Source organism: Calonectris borealis, chromosome 3 (genome assembly GCF_964195595.1).
Source record: "Calonectris borealis chromosome 3, bCalBor7.hap1.2, whole genome shotgun sequence".
Lineage (NCBI taxonomy): Eukaryota > Metazoa > Chordata > Aves > Procellariiformes > Procellariidae > Calonectris > Calonectris borealis.
Window position 1 is genome coordinate 73,197,401 of NC_134314.1, and position 22,592 is coordinate 73,219,992.

The 22,592-nt window shown below is 38.7% G+C and overlaps 1 protein-coding gene across 5 annotated transcripts; it reads left to right on the forward strand.

Annotated features, from left to right (window-relative positions):
• The first annotated feature begins 10 nt into the window (after positions 1–10).
• LATS1 (large tumor suppressor kinase 1) lies at positions 11–19,831 on the forward strand. Of its 5 annotated transcripts, none has more exons than XM_075146174.1 (8): positions 11–232; positions 5,120–5,628; positions 7,944–8,094; positions 9,891–11,419; positions 16,128–16,710; positions 17,755–17,937; positions 18,180–18,290; positions 18,611–18,691. In XM_075146174.1, the coding sequence occupies exons 2-8, from the start codon at positions 5,278–5,280 to the stop codon at positions 18,673–18,675; spliced, it is 2,973 nt and encodes a 990-aa protein (XP_075002275.1). In that variant the 5' UTR covers positions 11–232; positions 5,120–5,277; the 3' UTR covers positions 18,676–18,691. The 5 variants fall into 5 exon arrangements, with proteins under 5 accessions (XP_075002275.1, XP_075002271.1, XP_075002272.1 ...); XM_075146170.1 differs by lacking the exon at positions 18,611–18,691 and adding an exon at positions 19,293–19,831 and having other exon boundaries at positions 12–232; positions 18,180–18,286; XM_075146171.1 differs by lacking the exon at positions 18,611–18,691 and adding an exon at positions 19,293–19,831 and having other exon boundaries at positions 12–232; positions 9,894–11,419; positions 18,180–18,286.
• The last annotated feature ends 2,761 nt before the right edge of the window (positions 19,832–22,592 follow it).

A 22,592-nucleotide genomic window follows, 5' to 3' on the forward strand; every position in this document is an offset into this window, starting at 1 on the left:
GGAGGCCGGGAGCTGCCCATATCCGGGAAGCCCTCCGCAGCGGAGACACCGACAAAATGGCGGCCCCGAACTGAGAGGCCCGTGGCGGCGGCGGCGGGCGCTGGTGGAGGGACCGAGGAGCCGCTGCCGGCATCGCGGAGGGCCGCGGCGGTCGTCGCCGCGCGGGCGGGGCCGAGCTCCGAGCGCCCACGCCCGGGCCCGGGGCGCTGCCGCCGCCGCCTTCTCGCCGCAGGTAGGTCCGCTGTGCCGCGGTGGCGACGGGGGGGGGGCGGCGGCGGCGGCGGGTTGGAGGCGAGAGGCCGCGGTGCAGCCGCAGCGCGGGGACGGTAACGAGCCCTCTCCGGCACGGCTGACCGGGGAGTCCTGGGCCCTTTTCGCCCTGCCGGGAGCGGGCGGGACGCGGCCGCGGGGGACGGTGCCGTCTCCGGTTCCCCCGCGGGTTGGTGCCTCCGAGGGCGGCTTCTCGCTCACCGGAGAACGGCTCCTCGGGAGGGGTGGCGGGGCCGGTTGGGCCCTTGTGCCGCCGCCGGGCGAGGGTCCCGCCGCCCCCCGCGGCGGTGCTTGGCCGCGGTCGTCCCGCCGACCTGCGCGGGCAGGGCCGGCGGTGGGGGGAAGACCGCACAAGACCGATCTCGGGTCACGGCCTGGGGCTGGTTGGGCGACAGAAGCGCAGGTGTCCCAGTGCCGTAGGGTACTCGTGGTTGTCGTGTGCCCAGCACTCATCCCGGCGCTGAAACCCTCCCGGTCTGGGTGGTCCGTGAAACCCTGGGTCCTGCTGTGCCGTAGGAATTACCTTAGTGCCTCCCTGTGCCAACGCAGCTTACACTTTGGTCCTCAGCGGCTGTCCTTCTGGTAGCCATAAAGATCAGTCTTGCGTGTGCTCGAAATAACTACTGCCGCTACTGAGAATAACTAAGAATACATTTGTATGTAAGAAGAGCTGTATCCTGTTAAAGGAGATGGCAAAGCGTAAGAATGGAAACAAGCAGAGCGAACGCACAATGTTCCCAGTGTTCAGCTAGCCTCTGGTCATTTCCAGCTCAGTCTTCCTTGACCGTATGTAGTTGTGTTTATTTACTAATTTCAGGGCCCAGTTTTCTCCTCATCCTATGGAAACTTTTAGGATTGGAAATGGATCCTTTGGCAAATTGCTTTACGGCTCAATGATCTATTATCTGAACAGCTTCCTTTTGTTGGCTTGAACCAAGCCCCTACAAAATTGTCTCCCAAATTCTTGATTGTTTTTTTTCTCCTAGCAATAAAGCATTGTGATTACATATAAAATAAGTTATTAGAATAGGTACCTGAGAGAGAGAACCAAAATAGATTAATATGTAGCGTTCAATACTTAATCGGAAATATGGGTATTGAAATGTATGTTTAAAACTTTTGGAGATAAGAAATGTTACAGATCTTTTACAAAGCTGTGTATTTTTTCCTCAGAAAAAATTGAAAGGCACTGACAGTTGCATCCAACCATTCTGTGTTTTCATTCAAATGCCTATTTTTAAGTCTAATCTTTCATGATTATACTGCAAAAAGATAAGTGGTTTTTTTTTCCGTACAGTTTGACCTGTAGAGGAAAATACTTTATCCCCATATTTTGAAAAGAAATGAAAAATTACTTTTTAACTGCTTTAGGGACGTGGAGAACTTCATCAGCGGAAACAGCTGCATTAATGAACAGATCTATCATTTACATTCAATGACACAAAACTGCAAGGGGGAATAGACCTCAGTTCCCTTGGATACAGTTAGTGTTTGCTAGATAGAAGTACAAAATTGAGATAGGTTTCTTACTGAGCAGTCACAACTTTCTTGCTTTAAAAATGTGTGCAAATGTCTGTAAGAGGAGGTGACTTCTGAATTTTGAGGTGCATATGTAAAGCAAAGTGAACTGTAGTCAATGGTAATACTCGCTTTCCTGTACTTCATGAAACTGGAGGACCAATTTAATTGGGTTTCTGAGCAAGTAAGGCTGTAGTTTCACATACACATCAAACTGCTATTACCCAACACTGCTGCCAAAAGAAACAACCTGCCAAAAAAAAAGTTACTATTTATCTAGGTAAGTTCCTTAGCTTGATTCACTCTGTGTGCCCTTACAAACAATTATGCTGGGGATAGTAAGTGGTGGGAGATAAGTGGACTGGCTGGTTTACACTGGTAAAGCTCTGCTTCTGCTAAAAATTTATGTGAAAGTGCAGCTTTATTTTCCAAGACTGCTTAGTCCATATCCTGTTATGCTGCAGTTGCCAGCAAAATAATAGCTATCAAACACTTAGAGCATCCCTTGTCTTAAAGTTCTCAAAGCACTTTAGAAAGAAATACAATTCTCTCAGTGTTGCACCTAAAGAAATCTGAGCACAAGCTGATTTTTTCCCCCTCTAGGTGCTAGACTCTAGGTCTCCTGATTTATGGTTTAAGTGTCCTGTTAATTTAGCCTTGATTTCTCTGAGGGGTGTTACGTTTGTTTATCTCAGCTACCTATGGTGTAACCATAAAGTGAATATTGAAATACCAGATTAAATTATGGTGCAAAACAACTGTTTTCTCCTGAATTCCAGGCCTTTGGGACTTGTTGAAAGGAAATGTATGGACATTTCTTTCTTCTCTTATTGGTATTTGTGTGACACAAGATCAATACCAACTGTTATATCTAGATTACCCTGCCAATGGTGAACTAGTCATTACTCCCAGTTTTGAATTAATTTGAACAAGTAATCTAGATTACCAAGCCTCTAAGGTATTTAGCCTTGTTGTCCTGTGTTTTGAGATGAGTTTATGCTAGAGGTTTCACCTTTCTGGAGGTGGTGATTCTCTCAAGTGTTATTGGCATACATCCTCGCACTTGGATATCCAACACGTGTGTTTTTTGAAGCAAGTCTCTTGGAAAGAAAAGGGTCATCCCTAGCAAAACTAAATTCTAGTAAAATGATCTAAATATAGTTACTCCCTTTTCTTTGGAAAAAGTGTTTTTGACAAAGTATTTTCAATGTGGTCTTAAATATGGCATGTTTTGAAAATGATTTTGAAAGTGGCCAAAATTAAATTACATTTTAATTGCTCTCATGACGTACTTTTTGCTGAATCTAGGTTTCTTAATATTTTGAGCAAAACTTCACTGTTTATTATTAAAATTCACTTACACATCTGATGATCTTTTCCTTATTCAGTGAGCACTGAAGAATTGTATGCTACCAGACTGCAGGAGAAAGCTTTATCATAACTACCAAATTACATTTATTTAAGGTTTCAAACCTATCACAGGGCAGAGAAAGCTTGTGGGTGAAGTTACAGTACCTAAGATTTAGATAGTACCATTAGAGAAATTACATTATTTCTTAAGTGGTTCTCCAAGGAGAATGGGATTAAGTGGGTATCTCTTGTGTTTCTTTTTGCAGTCCTTATTTATGTATTACTTCAGGCTTTCAGGTTTCATTCATATATGGGTAGCATGTGTATTTAATTCATATAATTTGCATGGGTATTAGAGGGTTCTTTTTCCTATTAACTTCTTGTCGTATTCTTCCTCAATCACTGAATCGTTAATTGGTTTTTGACAGTGCAAATATTGTAGAAGTGAAACCTGGATGAAGAAAGAGTGACTTTTATGTAGACTGTGTAAAACTTAGACAGCTGTAATTCATGTCTAATATAAGAAACACTTATCTACACACTGCTTCTTTAAGAGGCAAAAGATGCTTGCAGACATCGGAATCCTCAAAAATAATCCTTCAGAAAACTAGGAATGCACATTTTTAACACTTAGAGAAACAGAAACAAGAAAAGAAGAAAATTTTAGTATTGCTACTGTTAAACGTTGCATTATAGTAAAGGAACAGTGTGAGTTGAGCTTTACCGTTCTTAGTTGCCTGTGAAGAAAAGACAGTGCTAAAATACGTAATTTTTGTATCTTTTGCTATCTTAGTAACTGATCTTCCTCTGTGGAGCAGTAGAGACTGCAGAAGTTTTACTTCATGATACTCTAAAGAGGCAAATGCTCTGTAACTTCTTCAGTGTTTCACCTTAGTTGCTCTATCCTTTGCCGTACCAGTTACAGTAGTTACAGTACTAAGTAATGCACAGCACGAATGCAGAGATTTGAGTTCTCTGCAGACACAGGGTTCTTCCCCTGATGAGTCAGTGCCTTCAAAATGCAAATGTTATTTATTTGTTTTTGGCAGAAAGCTCTGTTTCCCTTACCAAATGTCACAGCTATGCTCTCAGTGAATTTGATGCTTGAATTGTTAAACAATTTTACAGTAAAAAAAGTTTGATTAAATTTTCTTTGTTTTCTTTTTCCCTCTGCTCTCAACTTTCCTTATGTAAAATAAACTAAAAAATTACATAACTATTGATGAAGACTGGTTCAAGGGGACTCAAGCTAAGAGACTGTGACGGCCTTAAAAAACTGAACCCTTAAACAGGTTTAAATGGCAGATGGTACAAGAAATCATAAAGTTGCGTGCGATGAGCTAGGCAAGTGTTTACTTTTTACATATGTGACTGCTAAAGAATGGATAAAATCATGGTAATTATATATTTTTTGGTATTATATATTGGTATTTGGTATTATATACCAAAAAATGTGGTATACACCATCTCAATGGTGTACTTTGTACTTCTCGCTTCCATCTGTTTGTGGAGCTTGATGTCGGAATTGTTGAACAGCTGGGGTATTTAGTCCATGTCCTACCTAACTGAATAGTAGAGTTGGCACCTTCAGCTATAACAGTGTTGCTGGAGAGAACGTGGCTGATGAATGGAGGCAGCACCCAGCAGAGAGGGAAGGCAAAGGAGCAGTGATGGGGTAGCACACACAGCAGTTCATCTCTGCTCTTGAAAGCTTTGTCCACTACACAGGGTTCCTCTTTACTCTGTCTGCAACCTTTGCAATTCAACAGTTTGGAGTTGAGGCACCTAAAACTTTTTTTTGTTAGAAACCCAACACAGTTTGTAATTTAGGTTGAGTAAAGACTGCCTGAAGAAGTTGCTTAGCATGCTTTTAATAACTCTGAAGGCAGTGCTGCATGTGAACATTCACTGCTACCAGTGCTACATTTTGAACTTTTTCACTGCTCTATGTATAATGGGATTTCTTTTGTTGTTTTAACAGCATAGCAGTTTTGAGTTGTGACAAACTCCAGCACTACAGGAACCACGGTTTCACAGTGCAGAGCCACTGCTTTCACAAGTTCTGAAACTACCAGCCAGTCTTCCTTGAATTTTGGTGTGTGCGAGTCCTTGGTGGAGGTTGCATATATACATGTTTTCATGAAGAGAAGTGAGAAGCCAGAAGGTTATAGACAAATGAGGCCTAAGACTTTTCCTGCCAGTAACTATACTGGCAGCAGCCAGCAGATGCTACAGGAAATACGAGAGAGCCTCAGGAATTTACCTAAACCCTCAGATGCTGCTAAAGCTGATCACAGCATGGGCAAAATGTTATCTGAAGATCCTAGACAAGGCCGAAATCCTCCCAAATTTGTAACATATCATAAAGTTTTGCAGGAGATAAGAAACTCACTTCTGCCTTTTGCAAACGAAACAACCTCAGCTGTCAAAGGAACATCAGAAGTTAACCGACAAATGCTGCAAGACTTACAGGCTGCTGGCTTTGATGAGGTGAAATATTTTATTTTCAAGATTTGGTGTTCTGCTGACTATAAACTATTAATACATGTCAGAGGGGGTGTTGGTCATGGAATGTTTGAACAGCATATGATAAGCAAAATAGCTTCTTCAAAATCTGGTAGGTTTCTAATTAGGACATAGCGAAATTGTTAATAATGAGGGATGAAGAAGAGGAATAGAAGGATTTAGAGAGGCTTGGCTTTTGGTTTGTTGTTTTTTTTTTTTCCTTTTTTTAAGCATTTTGTGCAGTTTGTTCTTATGTGGTAGGGGTAAGTTGTTTTAGGTATTTATATCATTTTAGGCAGAGAGAACTGGACTCTCTAGAACAGGGATTTTGCCTCTGATACTCAACGCAATTTTGGATTGTGCTCAATTAAAATATTTTGATAAAATATGGCCATTCTAAATTGAAAGGCAGTACCAAATATTTCAGAACTGAATTTTAATGAGCTTTTTACATCTGTGGCTTATAGAAACTTAAACTTTGTGGGGAAAGAAATTTGGCTATCCTTACTTTACGTACTTTGTCAGATACAGATAAAATAACAAGGCACATGACAAAAACAGTTGCAGAGTCTCTTCTCTGCGGTATACTCTCCAGAGAAAAATTGACATTTTTGTTTGAAAGTCTTGGACATAAGTAATTATTCTGCTGTTATTTTCTTTGTAAGAATAGGGAACTGAATAATTGTTCAATTTATTTATTTTTTAAATTATTGACTAAACTTATTTCCACTCATTCGTTTTAATAAGTGAAAGAAGTCTGAAAAGTGGTTTCCAGGAGTAAAAAATTAATACACTTACAGCTTCTGTGTTTTTACTGGGATTTGCACATCAAAGTAAATTACCTGTTTTCATGCCTTCTCTGTAAACCCGAGTAAAAAAGCAGGTTTAAAAAAAAAAGTTAGCAAACCACTTATCTTTCCAGAGGTAAAAGGCAAAGCACCACAACAGGGATTGCTTTTACAGGAGTACACCGCTTGTAGTAGCGACCAGCTCATGAGTTCTGCTGGCTGTGGTGCTTTGCTATTTACAGAGATCTACCTCTACGAAGAGTGAGCCTCTCCAAAACTATCAACGGGCTTTTCCTCAACAATGTCCCAGTGTCAGGTCCCAATAGTAATTTTTCATGTCCCTTTCGCTTGCTCAGATACAGTCCAGGCTGTGTTTTCAGTAAGAATGAAAGGATTTTATCATGATAAATGATTTTGTAATAATTTGCTCCTGCTCTGTGGTTTGTTGCTGAGGTTAGTTGGTTTTGGTTGTTTGGTTTGGTTTGTTTTTTTTTTAAAAGTAGATCAGTTCTCAGATCCATTTTTACAGATTGAACCTGCAGTCATTTTTGCAAACTGAAGAATGGTAAGGGGCTGGATAATAAACTAGGAAGGTATCTTAAGTTGGTATTTTTGTTCAATCCTTTGTATCTTGAAGCTTTTGCTCCTACCCTTTGTTCTTGAGAATTCCCAGGACACTTGTGGTTATATGGACCTTTTTTCAGGCACAGTGCCAGCATAAGCCGTTTCTGCCATGTGTTAACCCACAGTTGTGTTGCCACAATAGTCCATGTGGCATTGGCCCGTGAACACCCCTGGGAACTGATACAGCTGAAGTAGGAAATAATTTTTCTTGGTGGGGGCTATTTGAGACAGCAAGTAGGAATGAAATGAGAATGTATTTTGAGCTGGGATTGTTTTATGGACTGCATCATAGCTGGGGGTGTTGGCCAGCTGTAAGCGGCTGATTTTTACCTTTTTTGTTTGTTTGTTTTTTAATTTAAGTATATTGAATGTCACAAATGTTCTGATTATTCCCCCCACCCCTCAAGTAGTAGGTAGTGTTCAGGGTTAAAGCTGAACAGATAGATATCTATCAGTATCGGGGAGGTGTGTGTGTATATATAGTGTGTACATAGGTAGTAATATATTTATATATAGTAATTATGGGAGAATGCAGTTCATTGTGTTTGTTTTTTTTAAAAAAAACGCCCTAAATAGCTTACAGGAAATCTCTCTTGCTTATTAGGATTCAAGTGCAGTCCTTCTATGTTCTGTGTAAGGTGATACTCTTCAAGGCATTGAATACTTCATGTCACATAGGTGACCAAGGTTTTTGTTCTTCATCTAGAGGAGAGAGAGATACTTTGGCTCTTACTCAGGTCCTCTGGTTAGTGAAGAGGGAACTAAATTTCATCTCTTAAAATATTGCTGGTTCTGTACTTTAAGATGCTGTGTGGCTAAATAACCATGATTTTTGGTATTTTTGCCATTTTCTTGTAATTTATTTTTTGTATATAATTTTCTCTTTAGGATATGGTTATACAAGCTCTTAGACAAACTAACAACCGTAGTATAGAAGCTGCCATCGAATTTATAAGTAAAATGAGCTACCAGGATCCTCGTCGGGAACAGATGGTTGCAGCAGCAGCAAGACCTGTAAACGCAGGTATGAAACCACCAGGTAGGTGTATCCATGGTAACTCTAACTCACTGAGTGTATTCTTATAGGTGAAAAATATAAAACAGCAAATTCCTCCGTCATATGCTCGCAGTGCAACACAGGAGATGTTGAGATAAAGTTTTTTACTTTAACTCTGTGGTTTTAGTATTGTATGTAAGTATTTTATACAAGAAATGGCATTCAGATCTCATTTTAGTAATTTCTGTCCCTCATTAGTGTGATGCCCTTATTTTGTTCTCAGTGTCAGGTGATGTTTAGAAGTCAGTGGTGAGCACTGAATTCTTATTTTAATTTTTTGTCTCTCATTTCACGCTCTCCCACACAGCAGCACTACCTATGTGTACTTTTGTGTATATATATTATTTCTTTATGTATATATATTTTTATATATCATATGGCTACAATATTTGTATTTTAGGATGTCCTGTTTCAAGATCCCTCTGTCTACTTAATTTTCTGCTTGGTTCCAGATTTTGTTTGTATGGTTTTTAAGACAGACTTCATGTTTTCATAGAAGTTAGGGGACAGACTATAGCTTTGGTAGCAACAGAGTCAGAATTTTGCTACTTGCTGTAATTGCTCTCTTAACACATGCAAGCACATATTTAATACATCTTGATGTTTTTCTTTTTTTACCAGGTTTTAGTAGCATACACCTAAACAAACGGTAACTTTTAAATGCAGCAGAAATACTGAACTTCTATTTGACTGAAGTTGAGGGCAGAGCTGCTAGCTCTGTAAAGTTACATTTTAAATTGACCGTATAGGTATGAGGAAAAATTAGTAGTGAAGAGTAGCAAAGTACAGCATTATTTTCATTTAGTCTGTGAAGCACAGTTAGTCGGTGCTTGTATGAAGCTGCTAGCTAGATGCCACTGTTTAGCCACAATTTTCATTGTTACTTGCACAGATGTAGTAATTAACACATTCTTTTTCTGAATATACAGTGACTTTCAGCAGTTACAGTACCATGTGTGTTTACAAGTATCACAGTAATAACATTGTAAAAAGCACAATAAGACTGCATGCCCTATCAGTTCCTTGCATATTATTGTGTTTATATGATGCAAAATAACATCTGTAAAGTAAATATATTGTAGAGTTTGGCTCTCTAAGTTTTAATTTCATACAGTTTTAATTCTTGCCTCTATATATTACACTTTTACCTGTAAAGACATAACTTTTAAAATTAAAGTACTTAATCAAATTTTGCGTGCAAGGAATATAACAATTTTGGATGAACTGTACACATACAAGGGTGTAAGCGGGCTGTTTGACTTTTACAACATTCAGTTAAATTTTACTTTAAGAACGCTTCCTGTATTATAAGTGTTAAACTGGAAGGAGTAGCAACATGATTAAACCTATTTTTCCTGTGCTGTTGCTTTTTTGCGTTTGTATTGAAAATCTCTTCTGAAAGTTCTTGTATCCATGATTAAAAATGCATAGTATGCCTAATAATTTTGCATATTACCTTTTTTTTCAATTAAAAATTGAGTGCATCTGTAATTGAAGCAAAATGCATCTTCAGAAAAGTAATTTCTAAAAACTCCAATGCTATAATTTCATTGCATTTTTTTGCTCTTATACTGTCTACTGAGCATATTACCATAGCATGCTGTGTATTACTAGATAGAGATAAATTTTTCATGTGAAGTACAGTGGATTATGCTATGTCAGAGAATTCCCATCCTATTTCTGTAGTAATTAATGCAGAAGAATAAAACATTCAATATTCAACAGTGAATAGAAATGATTTCTAATAATATAAATGCTGTGTTTTCTTCTTGTAAAAGCAGGGACTGTACAGCAATCAGTTAACCGCAAGCAGAGCTGGAAGGGTTCTAAGGAGTCCTTGGTTCCTCAGAGACATGGCCCTTCCCTGGGAGATGGTGTAGTTTATCGCTCAGAAAGTCCCAGCTCTCAGCCTGATGTAGGAAGGCCGTTATCTGGATCTGGCATTGCAGCATTTGCGCAGGCTCACCCTGGCAATGGACAAAGAGTGAATCCCCCGCCTCTACCACAGATAAGGAGTGTCACTCCTCCTCCTCCACCTCCTCGAGGACAGACACCCCCTCCAAGGGGAACTACTCCTCCACCTCCTTCCTGGGAACCAAACTCTCAAACAAAGCGTTACTCTGGAAACATGGAATATGTCATCTCCCGGATTTCTCCAGTGCCACCAGGAGCATGGCAGGATGGTTATCCACCTCCACCTATGAATCCTCCACCTATAAATTCTTCCACGCAGGGTCAGAGAGGCATGAGCGCTGTCCCCATTGGGAGACAACCGATAATCATGCAGAGTTCTGCCAACAGCAAATTTGGTTTTCCCTCAGGAAGAGCTGGAATGCAAAATGGCAATTGTCAGGCAGAATTCATAGTTCACCAGAACGTGGTGTCTGGGAACTCAGTGAATCGCCAGCCACCCCCATACCCCATGAATCCAACTAACAGGCAAAGTCCCACAGCACTACAGATGCAGGCAGGAGGATCTGCTCCTCCTTCAGCATACACCAATGGGAGTCTTCCTCAGGCAATGATGGTGCCAAATAGAAATAGTCACAACATGGAACTTTATAATACAAATGTAGCTGGAATACCTGCGTCCTGGTCACAGCCTTCCCCTGTGCAACCGCAGTCATCACCTGGCAATGGGCATGACATGCCTACATGGCAACCCAATGTTCCTGTGCGGTCAAATTCTTTCAACAACCATCATGGAAATAGGCAGAATCACTCCAGCAGCTCTCAGCCTTCGGCTACAACAGTAACAGCCATAACGCCAGCTCCCATTCAGCAACCAGTAAAAAGTATGCGTGTGTTAAAACCAGAGCTACAGACTGCCTTAGCGCCCACTCACCCTTCCTGGATGCCACAACCAGTGCAAACGGTTCAGACCATTCCCTTCTCTGAGAGCCCATCTACAAATATGGCAGTTATGTCTCCAGTTGCAGAGGCTCCAAATTACCAGGGTCCCCCGCCACCTTACCCAAAACACTTGTTACACCAGAATCCCTCTGTCAGTCTGTATGAGACAGGACCCAAGCTCAACAAGGAGGAGCCACCTATTTTATCCAAAGAGGATGAGAATGAAAAGAATTATGAATGTGTTGATTCAGCAGATAAAGAAAAGAAACAAATTACAACATCACCTGTTCCTGTTAGAAAAAACAAGAAAGATGAAGAAAGAAGAGAGTCTCGCATTCAAAGCTATTCCCCTCAGGCCTTTAAATTCTTCATGGAGCAGCATGTGGAGAATATACTGAAGTCACATCAGCAGCGTTTGCATCGGAAAAAACAACTAGAGAATGAAATGATGCGGGTAAACTCTTCCTTCTTTCTAAATCTATGACTAGAGAACTGTTCCCGTATTAATTTTAAGAAATACGTCTTAATTGTAGAATGTTTAAATAGTACAGATAAATAGAACATTGTGGTATATTGTGGTATTGAAGTCTATTTTTGGTTTTTGTGTTTGAGATGTGGCAGATTCTTCATTGCTTTGTTTACATAGTTGTCGTCTTAGAAATTAATTTTTTTAAGTAAGATGAGCTCGTCTGGCTCATGTATGATAAGGCAGCAGAAGCAAAATCATTGTTGTGTGAACTGAGATTTAGCTACATGGCTCATAGCTTTTTGTTATGGGTTCTATTTAATCCTGATTTTTTGAGTGAGTTACATGCAGTATTTTAGTGATTTTTAAATTTTTTTTTTTTTTTAAATAAACACTGCAGGTACAAGTAGCAAAGCGGGGACAAGCAGTAGGCTGGTTACTGCATTTATATAGTCACCCAAACAGTAATACCTTTTATGTTCTGCAGTTTTTTTCCAGTAGCGATAGCGTTTTTTAAGTTCAAATCCAAAAAATCAGTTTTTAAAAGTTACATTTTTAGAATGAAAGAGACATGCTACCTTTTGCCTAAGTATTTTATAATCCGGGTGGTAAGGGTATCTGTTTAAACAAGGGGTAATCGAATGGGATAATAAAAAACAGATGTCAACAAAAACATGTAAAATCAACTTCTTTGTGCCTATATGAAGTCAGCGGTCTATTTCTGGGGTTTCAGTGTTCTACTAAACCAAATCAAAAGGATAAAAACTGAAGCTGATGTACACATATGTCATTTCAAAAGAGAAAATAGTGAGAAGTAGTGAAATTAAGATTTGCAGAAATGGAAATTCAAGATGTATTACTTATATTTCTTAACAATTGTAGTTGAAAATTTGACATGAGTACGATGTACCTTTTAATTTATTCTGTGAAAGAATGTATTTGACTTATGCCACTTTCTTGAAGTGCTGTTTTTTAATTCCATGTTTTCTTACTCTTTGACAATTCTTACTGTAAGCTGTAGTGTTTTATAAGTGTTTGCTTAATCACGAATATGTAAATGTTAGCAAGATTTCTTCCTGGAACTCTTTCTAGATCTTTATTCTTAGTCTTCTCTCTTTCCTTTTCACTTCCACTAACAGCTGATTTAAACTGTTAAGGTGTGGGAAGCTTTCCTGAACTCTGTAGCCTCCATCCCTGTGTAGACAAGTAAGATTTTGGAGCAACAGTATTTATTAAGAATAGCATGATCCCTTTTTAGAGGGCTTTGCATGCAATCCTGCATCAAAATTAAGCATGAATTTATTTTGACTATATTTGAGTACTTAAATGTAAGATTCTAATTAATGTTGATTTGCAAACTTCACTTTCCCTTCTTACTGTGTTGTGTTCCATAGTAAGCATAAGTATTACTTATGTGAAAGCACCAATATAACTTTTCTTGATGTTTTTCTTGTGCATTTAGAGTGCCTTAGTAAATCTCTTTTCTTATATGAAATGCAATTTATAATATTCATACTAGATTTAAAGCTGGGATGTTTAATTACAGGCTGAAGGGTGGAAAATGGGGTATTATGCTGCAGCAGACCTCGTTTTTCATCAGGGTATAGGAGAAAATCCCACGATAGTCAAGTATATTTTGGGTCTTTATGAAAAGACGAAAGGGAAACTAGCTCATTACTTATTTTCAGGAAGTTTAAGAGGATTAAAGAAGTATTGAATCCCTTCTTTTCTCTGCCTTGGTAGGAATTTTGAAAGGAAAAAAATACCAGAATGCATCCCTACAGAAATACCTACCTTCACAGGATGCTGTATTTCTAGCATAGATATATTTCTATGCTATTGGGTTTCCTAGGGAATAGAGTGGAGCTGTCTCAAAAATATTTAATTTAGTTGTGTGAATTTGCCCAAGAATTATGCTAGATGTCTTTGCCACAAAGAGAAACTTAAGTCATTATTTAAGGCACGGCAAGATGAGAAGGGAGCAAAATGAGAGCGAATTGTGTGATATCACAGAGCAATTCAGGAAGCTCTCATGTCTGGCATTGACTAGAACTGATTGGAGGTGTATGTGCATAAGTGTTTGTGCAGCTGACAAAGTTGGTTAATTTTTGGTAAATTCTGTAGCTGAGGAGAGTTCTAGGGAAAATACAGCAATGCAGGGAGCGATCAGTTTGTGATGAACATTTGTTTTAGTGGATGGCATAGGAAAAAGTGATGATGGATTGAGGGAAGAGATGACAAATTGGGGTATCTGAGCTATTTTTTACAACAAAATTGTTAGGATGCAACAGCTAGAGAGTAGGTACTAGAAGGTAAAGCTACAAGGTTTTTGGAGACTCTGTATGTCTTGCAGTGATTAATTACTGTATTGGATCTCACCCCTTCTAGGGTTTTGTTGCCATCTAGAATATATTTTTTTGCCCGTTTTCTAACTGATCAGTGGAGTTCAGTTTGTGTGCAAGTAGGGTTGTACTGAAGCAGACTTCATGGTTCAGAGGGGACTTGAGAAGGCGACCCACCCTTGTCTGAACTTTAACAGGGTCAGGTCTTCAAATGTCTTCTTGACATTTGTAGGTCTTCAAAAATCCCTCCTTCTGCACTGAAATATGCCTTAAGCATGTTCATTCACAGAAAACTTGAGATGTTTCTGTCCTGGAAGACAGTGCCTGGGTATTCCTGCAGTAATGTGTTGAGAAAGACAATTTCTTGTTTTGGATTAGGGAGTTGAACCTATTTCCCACATCCAGTCTTGAAACTACTGCTACCCACTCCTAACTACTGCCTGTCTGATGTCGACCAAAAATTTTGTCTCAAATTTGAGACAGCCTTCCTCATTTAAACCTTACTGAATTGATATTCCTTGTGAAGTTTGTTTGGGTAGACAAGCATTTTGTATGCCTTTTCCTAATTGCATCTCCTTTGGATTCATTTTTGTTATGATGCGTGTAAGAAATCTTCTGTGTTCTAACAGTATTTTCTTTAATAGGTGACATATAGTATCCTGGCAGCATTTTTAAGATACTGAATGATATCTAATTGATCTTCTATCTCGCCTTTTTTCTCAGTTGCATCTATTATATTTTGTTTCAAGTTATATTGTAATTTAGGCAAAGTAGAAGTCATCTATTAACATGCAGTTTATACAGGCCTAGACTAGTGGTTACCTAATCCTGATGATGGTCCTAAGTACTGTTATGCAGACAGTATCTTAAACATTTGAAACATTAAGGAGATGGAAGCAGCAAGATTTGGTATCAAGAATCAATAAGATGTGACAATAAGAAATTGAAAACTTCTAGAATAGTGCTTGAGTAACAGTTGTGATGTTCACAGGGATTCAGTTTGGCCATGTTCAATTTTATGATCAGAATGTCCAGGAAAAAAATAAGGAAATATACTGTAGGTTGAACTTGGAAATCATTGCTGTAGCATGGTGAGTTCAAGCCAGCTAGGCAGGTAAAATAATTGAGATGCTATGGAAAAGGGAACATACAAGAATTTGAAAATGCTGACAGAAAACAAAAGAAGGAATGAACATAAAGCTATGTGGGGGTAGTGTCACAGAGAAAAGAATATAAAAAGTTGAAGAAAGATTCTGCTTACATTAAAACCAAAAAGAAGGGATATTCTGATTCCAGGGGCCTGAAATTTGCCAAGAAAGATGGCACTGGAATTGCATGGCACTTTAAAGGAATTAAAGCCAGCAAAAATACACTAGGAGGAACCCAGGTTGGAATACGATGAGAATGCTTAGTGTGGTTCTTGTAGATAAGGGTTTCCATGCTGTAGGTAATGAGTTACATGTGGCCTGTGAGTGTTTCAGCTGTCAGAATGTTAGTGGTGTTGGCCAGAACACCAGGGATGTTCATTCAAGATAGGGATATGTACACAGATGGGAGCCAAAAACTGATACCACGGGAAGAGTGAGCCACTTCAAAGAAATTGCTCAACTTGTTGGTATGTAGAGTGGAGAGTGGTAGAGAGAGTGTGACTGAACTCCTGTTAGAAAGAGGTGGGTTATGTGGTAAGAGGGAAGACCTGGTCTTGGTTTGGCAGAGGCACGTGCTTCGTGTGGGTAGACAGTAGGAAACAGTGCCATGTGGATCCGGTTTGTGTAGATACACAGGGAAGCATGAGAGTGGGAGAATTGCATACTCCCTCCTGCAACTGAAATTCCACTGACGTAGTCAGGAAGTTCAGTGACTTCTGCTCTGGCTGCTCTAGAGAGTGGAAGCCTTTCCCACTGCAGCTCCTTAGTTAGCCCTCAGTGACTTACTGCTCCTAGGCACGTCTTGGCTTCCTTCAGCTCTGCAAAGAGAATTGGGGAGGCAGTTGATGCACACTGTTACTCAGATAAATATTATTTGTAGTGGTTTTTACCAGTAGTTTGTGTGTAAATTACCCTTTCTCTCTTTGAGAACATACTCCCTTCTCAAGAACCTTCTGGTGCATGGCACCTCATGCATTTTGCTGTTGAAAGTGATCACATTTTTTGTTTCGTTTCATTCCTACATGCCTTTATAGAATCCTAATGTGTAAATTTTTAAAAAAAGGAAAACAAAAACCCTTAAAGTGTGATTTCCCATGCTGTATACAAGTTTTTGGTTTGCTTTGCCTAAGCCTTATAATTGTAAGAAGATCACCAAGAATTAAGAGTACTGTTTACTCTTCAGATTTAATTCTGTTTGCTGCACAGGTTGGATTGTCACCAGAAGCCCGAGATCAAATGAGGAAAATGTTGTGCCAGAAAGAGTCTAATTATATTCGGCTAAGAAGAGCTAAAATGGACAAATCAATGTTTGTAAAAATTAAAACCCTGGGAGTTGGTGCGTTTGGAGAAGTTTGCCTAGCAAGAAAAGTGGATACTAATGCTTTATATGCAACAAAAACTCTGAGGAAAAAAGATGTATTGCTTAGAAATCAAGTTGCTCATGTTAAAGCTGAGCGGGATATCCTTGCAGAAGCCGATAACGAATGGGTGGTTCGCCTGTACTATTCATTCCAAGATAAGGACAATTTGTACTTTGTAATGGACTACATTCCAGGAGGTGATATGATGAGTCTCCTAATTAGAATGGGTGTCTTTCCAGAAAATCTGGCACGGTTCTACACAGCAGAACTGACCTGCGCAGTTGAAAGTGTTCATAAAATGGGCTTCATCCACAGAGATATTAAACCTGATAATATTTTGATAGACCGCGATGGTCATATTAAATTGACTGACTTCGGGCTCTGTACAGGTTTTCGATGGACCCACGATTCAAAATACTATCAGAGTGGTAAGAGAAATATAAAAGGTTTCTTTGGTTTTTTTGTTGATGTGTCATTCTTTGCAAGGAATTAAATAATAAATGAGTAGAAAGATGATTGTACTGCTTCCTTTCTGAATAATAAAGCATCTAACAATATGTCTGCACACCACTCAAATTATAGAAAGCAACATTTAGCTAGGGAGAGTTTGTAAGTGTGAGCATTGATTCCTTAAGGGAGAAGAAATTAATTATGCTGCTGTAAGTTTGTCCCATTAGTGGCTTCTGAAATTCAGAGAGAGAGGATCACCATGGTAGCAAGATGATTACATAGACAACAACCCTAACTCTGTTTTGAGGATAGGGCTGATGTTTTAAATTTAATTGTTCTTGAAATCCTTGCCCCAAATCCTGAGTGTCTTATGTACTTCCTTTTAGTATAACCTATTGATTTCTGAGAAAGATTTGAGTAGGTTTTTAAAAATCCTACTTGACTGCTTAAAACAACAGCTAAAAAAAAGTTAGAGCAAAAAAATTTTCACAGTTCTGAGAGTGATAAAACACAAATTTTGTAATAACCTATTTCTAATTTTCAAAAAAAAGAACATGCCTTCAAAAACAATTTTTAAATTATTTTGACTTGTTTTTATCAAAATATCATGTAACTTACGCCAGACTGTTACACAGTCTCTGGAGAGAAGGTGAAGATTTAAAATCTGATTTTATTTTTTGATAATTTAAATATTGGGGGTTTTCTGTTTACATAAGAGCAAGAACAATACGCACCCTGTACCCCCAATGTGGTTATGTTAAGGAAAAACTGAGAAAAGATCAAACTCGATACTTTCTCATAATTATGTCAAAAATTAACTTAAAACAATGTTCTCAAAAGTTGGTATTCTATATCATAAGCAAAAAGTCATGAAGTTGATGACATTTTTAGCTCTCAAATTGAGTTTCAAAATTGAAACAGATTCTGTCTTATAACAAGAAATGGTAACAGATAAAGAAAATTTTGTACTAGTTAAGAAAGTAATCTTCCTCAATTTTGGCACCTTTCTCACTCAATTATAGGTGATCATGCACGTCAAGACAGTATGGATTTCAGCAATGAATGGGGTGACCCAGCAAATTGCAGGTGTGGAGATCGGCTGAAGCCACTTGAACGTAGGGCTGCACGTCAGCATCAGCGCTGTCTGGCCCATTCCCTTGTTGGCACGCCCAATTATATTGCGCCAGAAGTATTGTTACGAACAGGTAGTGCATTTTTGTACTGTAATCTTGCTGCAAAGTAACTGATACTCAGGTAGCTTGCTTCACCTTTTTTACACTGCCACTTTTCCGAAATATGTAATATTTTGACAAAAAAAAATAGTTGTTAGTATGGAAATCTTAAACAAGTATTGAATAGAATTCTCATGTGAACCTTTTTTATTCTTAGAAATACAAGATTAAAATTATACTAAGGCTTTGACTACCTTGTTTTGACTTCATTTCAGGTTACACACAGTTGTGTGACTGGTGGAGTGTTGGAGTAATTCTCTTTGAAATGTTAGTGGGGCAGCCTCCATTCCTGGCACAAACACCACTGGAAACACAAATGAAGGTAACTTTAAAAGTCTGGTGTTAACAGTCTGAAAAAGCAGGCTTGAAATTTACGTAGTCTTTCTAATTTGTAATGGAATCAAAGGTGATTTTTGAGAGTGTTGCTCTGTCCAAGCATGTTATAAACGAACAAGATTTTAAACTTTACTGTGGCAGTGTACTTCATTTGTAAAGGGACTTCAAGGGTCACATGCATATCTTTTTACTGTATGACCAGATAACGTGCCAGCTAAAAATCACATTTCAGATCTCAGCTGTTCTCTTTCACTTCTTGCACCTGTTCCAGTTATTATTTCCACTTTCTTTTCTTCTCCTCTTCCAGCACCTGGTGTTCTTTTCCTACCACTTGGCTTCCATGCCCACTCACCTGCAGAGGATTTCCTTTGGTGATGTATCTGCAGGTGCTCAGCATGCAAAGGTGGAGGAGCAGCAGATGACTGTGGCTGCTCAGGGTTGCTGGCAGCTCGGAGCCATTGGTCCCTTCCTTCCTGAGCCCCAATTGTTTTAGAGAAACCACCAGGGCAATCTTCTGCAGGTGCCATTTTTGCAAAACTGCATTCAGCTTGCAGGATATTAGTTGGCTCAAATGTAGTGCTGTATTGATTTTTTTTTTTTTTTTAACTTTAGATCTGTTAATCTTTCCAGTGCATCAAATAAATAAAAATTCGTTTGCCTCACCTTCTTTTTAAGATTGCCTAATCTCAGGTTCCAGGTGCTGGTTTTTATGGTATTGTTGTTGGTTTATAACAGGGGTATTCCATGCCAGACTCTAGTTTAGATTTGGAATGTGAATAAATTTTACCTGGATTTTGCCAGATTTCCAGACAAAATATTCTGTGTGTTTCTGAAAGAGCAGCTTCACATTTTCCCCTCTCTAGTGTGAAAACACTTACATGTGTTGAGTGAGTGCTTTGTGGTTGTTGGTTTGGTTTGGTGTTTTAATTTTCACTGTGTTTTTTTGTTTTTATGAAATTGTAAACAGAATAACTCCTCTTTTTGCTTTAAAGGTTATCAACTGGCAAACTGCGCTTCATATTCCACCTCAAGCTAAATTGACTCCAGAGGCCTCTGACCTTATTATTAAACTCTGCCGAGGGCCAGAAGATCGTTTAGGCAAAAACGGTGCAGATGAAATAAAAGCTCATCCATTTTTTAAAACAATAGATTTTTCAAGCGATCTACGGCGGCAGTCTGCTTTTTACATTCCCAAAATTGCTCATCCTACGGACACATCAAACTTTGATCCAGTTGATCCAGATAAATTGTGGAGTGATGACGATAAGGAAGGGAACAGAAATGATACACTTAACGGGTGGTACAAAAATGGAAAACATCCTGAACATGCTTTTTATGAGTTCACCTTCCGAAGGTTTTTTGATGACAATGGCTACCCGTACAACAATCCAAAGCCCATTGAGTATGAGTATGGTAGTTCCCAAAACTCAGAACAGCAGTCAGATGATGATGATGATGAACAGGCAGGTAGAGGAGTTCAAAATCGTGACCTGGTTTATGTTTAGTAGAGGAATAAAGATGAAAAACTAAATAAACTTATTTTGCAGCTGCAATTTTTGAAAAGTCTCTTCTCTTAAAAGAATTGAGAGAAGATTGCTAGGGTAAATACATGCATGCTTTTTCTTTTTTTAAACACTAAGAAAATTGTGTCTTCTCTTTTCCCTCTCTGTACATTTTGTTTCCCCAGAATACAGGGAAATCCTTCTTAACTATTAATTTATTCCAGCAATAATTGTTAATTGTTTAATTTAGAAGAGATTTGATGTTAGGTGAAAAAAAAATCACTTGAATTTTATTATCGGTTCTCTGTACTCTAAGTACTCAAAATAGGAAATAGTGATGATTTTTTTTTCCCCTAAGATGATGCCTGATACCTATTTGTGCATATAGTGAATAATATCTGCTTCAGAATTTTTAATGACAGTTTTTTCTTGCATTGACCAAATGTAAAACCTACTTTACACTAATAAAGCTCTCTGACACATTTCTGAAGAGAGAAGGAAAAAAAAAAGGCTGCTGTACCCTCACTTCTCAGTGTATTTAGCCTAATTATTCACAGTGTTGGAAAAACTGAGTCATCTATCTGGTGAAATGTTTCCAACTGCTGTGGTAGTGGCATAGTTCTCAGCTTTGGAACAAGAAAGTGTCAGTCTTGACTACGGTATGATTATAAAGTATTAAAGCATTAGAACTAGTATTTTATTAAATAGTAATTGAATTTGACATTAGCAATGCTGTAGCATGTGACTGGCACTCTCAAAGCAGAAGGACTGCTCACTCAGAAACAACTTGAGTGTCTCCTGTCATCAGCTCTTCCATAATTATGAGAGGAAAAGAGCTTTAGGAAAAACATTTTCTGAAATCTAGTTTAATTTTCTGACTACAACCAAACTGTAAAGTGTGTACAGTTCTGCTTTAGTTGGAATTTTTAGCTTGAAAAATAAATTTTAGAATAGTTTCTTTATTATATGTTTGAGATAGTAATGGGAAAAGATTATAAATTATGGCTTTTGAGACTTGTGGAGACCAGTTTCACTTGGCTTTAACAGTTTCCCTCCTAGTTACACAGAGAGTGAGGAGAAATGCCATGCACCAGTCCATCTGAGCCGTCAGTACAGTTTCAGTGGTCCGTCTTTCACAGCCCAGTTCAGGATAGAATTAGGAACTTGGGGCTGGGTCTGCTGCCTTCTGCATGACTGTTTCCACAATTTTCTGCAGCAGGTGAGCAGGCATCCCCTTGGGTCTCATGGTGGGAGGGTACTGAGCCTGTTGAGGTTACTGGGAGCAGGGAGGGGGGCAACCCTCTAAGCAGCTTCCCTGAGACAAGACCAGGAGTTACAGGTGAGAGGCAGAAAGAATTATGTTTTTTATCTCTCTCTCCTCCTTTCTCCTGAAGCTAACACAGTGGTAAAGAAAATGCACTATTTTTAGTAAACTTTGTGTCTTTTAAAACATTTCCTCCTTCTTGGAATTGAATTCCAATGGATAATCTAGTAATGTGCCTGTAAGCATTACTGCGTTCTTAAATTATTATTTGTGCCATTGCACTGGCATTGTGACTATCTAAACATCATGAAATTGGTGTTCATAGCTGTTCTCGCAGCAAACACCAGTTACTAGTTTACTTTTTTCACCAAGCTGGTTTAAGAAGTCCTTGTGCGCTTCCGGCCATTCGTTCCTTCCTGTGCTGCAGTTCAGTGTCTCTCTTTGTGCCAGCGCAACTGTCCATAGTACTGTGCTAAATGCTGGATCAGTGGAAAAACTGCCTGGTGTTTAGCGTTTGGAGGTTTCTTTCTTGTAAGCGTGTTCATTTGAGTGACCTACTTTCCGGTGTGGTCCAAAAAGTTATTTATATTGGCATAACTGAGGAAGGAGTGAACTGCAGTAAAGAGGGTTGGCAGCATGGAAGCTTCTTAAACGGACTTTGTCACGGGAGAAAACATTTGTGGAAGTTCACCCCTCTACTGTGAAGTGCTTATCATGGTTAGAAGATGATTATGAAAATTTTTTTGCTTTTCTCAAGCAGGTAGTTAGTTACTTTCTATAGTGAAAATGGGTTTGTAGCTTAATAAAACAATTCATGTTCTGTTTGCCTGTTCCACAGCTGTTGAAATAGAATAGTTTTTAAGATTCATTTCATTTAGCTTAAATATTATAAAATGGCTGCAGTGTATAACTACTCCATTTTATATATTATGTAAAAAAAGATTGTTTTCCATGTAAATAAACCTTTAAAGATTATCCTCCTTCATAGTAAGTATCCCAGTAAAACTGGTCTACTTGTCTTGGAGTAAAGTATAATATATTACTGGTTAAAGGTAATTTAATCAAGCCTGCCTTACCATTTGTGAAGTGTGCAGAGAAAATAATGTCAATTCTTCATTAAATTGACTGTTTAAATTGCCTTTTTATCTGAGTATATTTCTCCTCTGCCTGCATTGTATTATGTTATATTCCTGTTTAACTCTATAACTGGTCTTTAGCCAATGTGTTTAAAAAAGAAAAAAAAAAGAAAAAGAGTCTGTAAAGGCACCACGGTTCTATACAAGCAAAACCAATTGCTTTTATTAAAGGAATTTATTGAGTCTTTTAAGGACATGTGCAAGTACTGAAATATTAATATTATTTTACCATTTGAAACAAATATAGGAAGAGCTCACATCTTTAGAATTTGGTAGATGCTTCTGGCATTTTCTGTTATCTTGTGTTAGAAGTTGTAATGTACCTTGTTTGCATTTTGCCACCTATATGCTGCAGTATTATATATTTCCTTGCAAAAATGCAGTGTGTTA

What these genes read in the sequence shown, in the direction of transcription:
- LATS1 (XM_075146170.1), top strand. Translation starts at nt 5,278, where the DNA reads ATGAAGAGAAGTGAGAAGCCAGAAGGTTATAGACAAATGAGGCCTAAG. An exon ending in TTCAAAATACTATCAGAGTG is followed by an intron (nt 16,711 to 17,754) that starts GTAAGAGAAATA and finishes ACTCAATTATAG; the next exon opens with GTGATCATGCACGTCAAGAC. An exon ending in CACTGGAAACACAAATGAAG is followed by an intron (nt 18,287 to 19,292) that starts GTAACTTTAAAA and finishes TTTGCTTTAAAG; the next exon opens with GTTATCAACTGGCAAACTGC.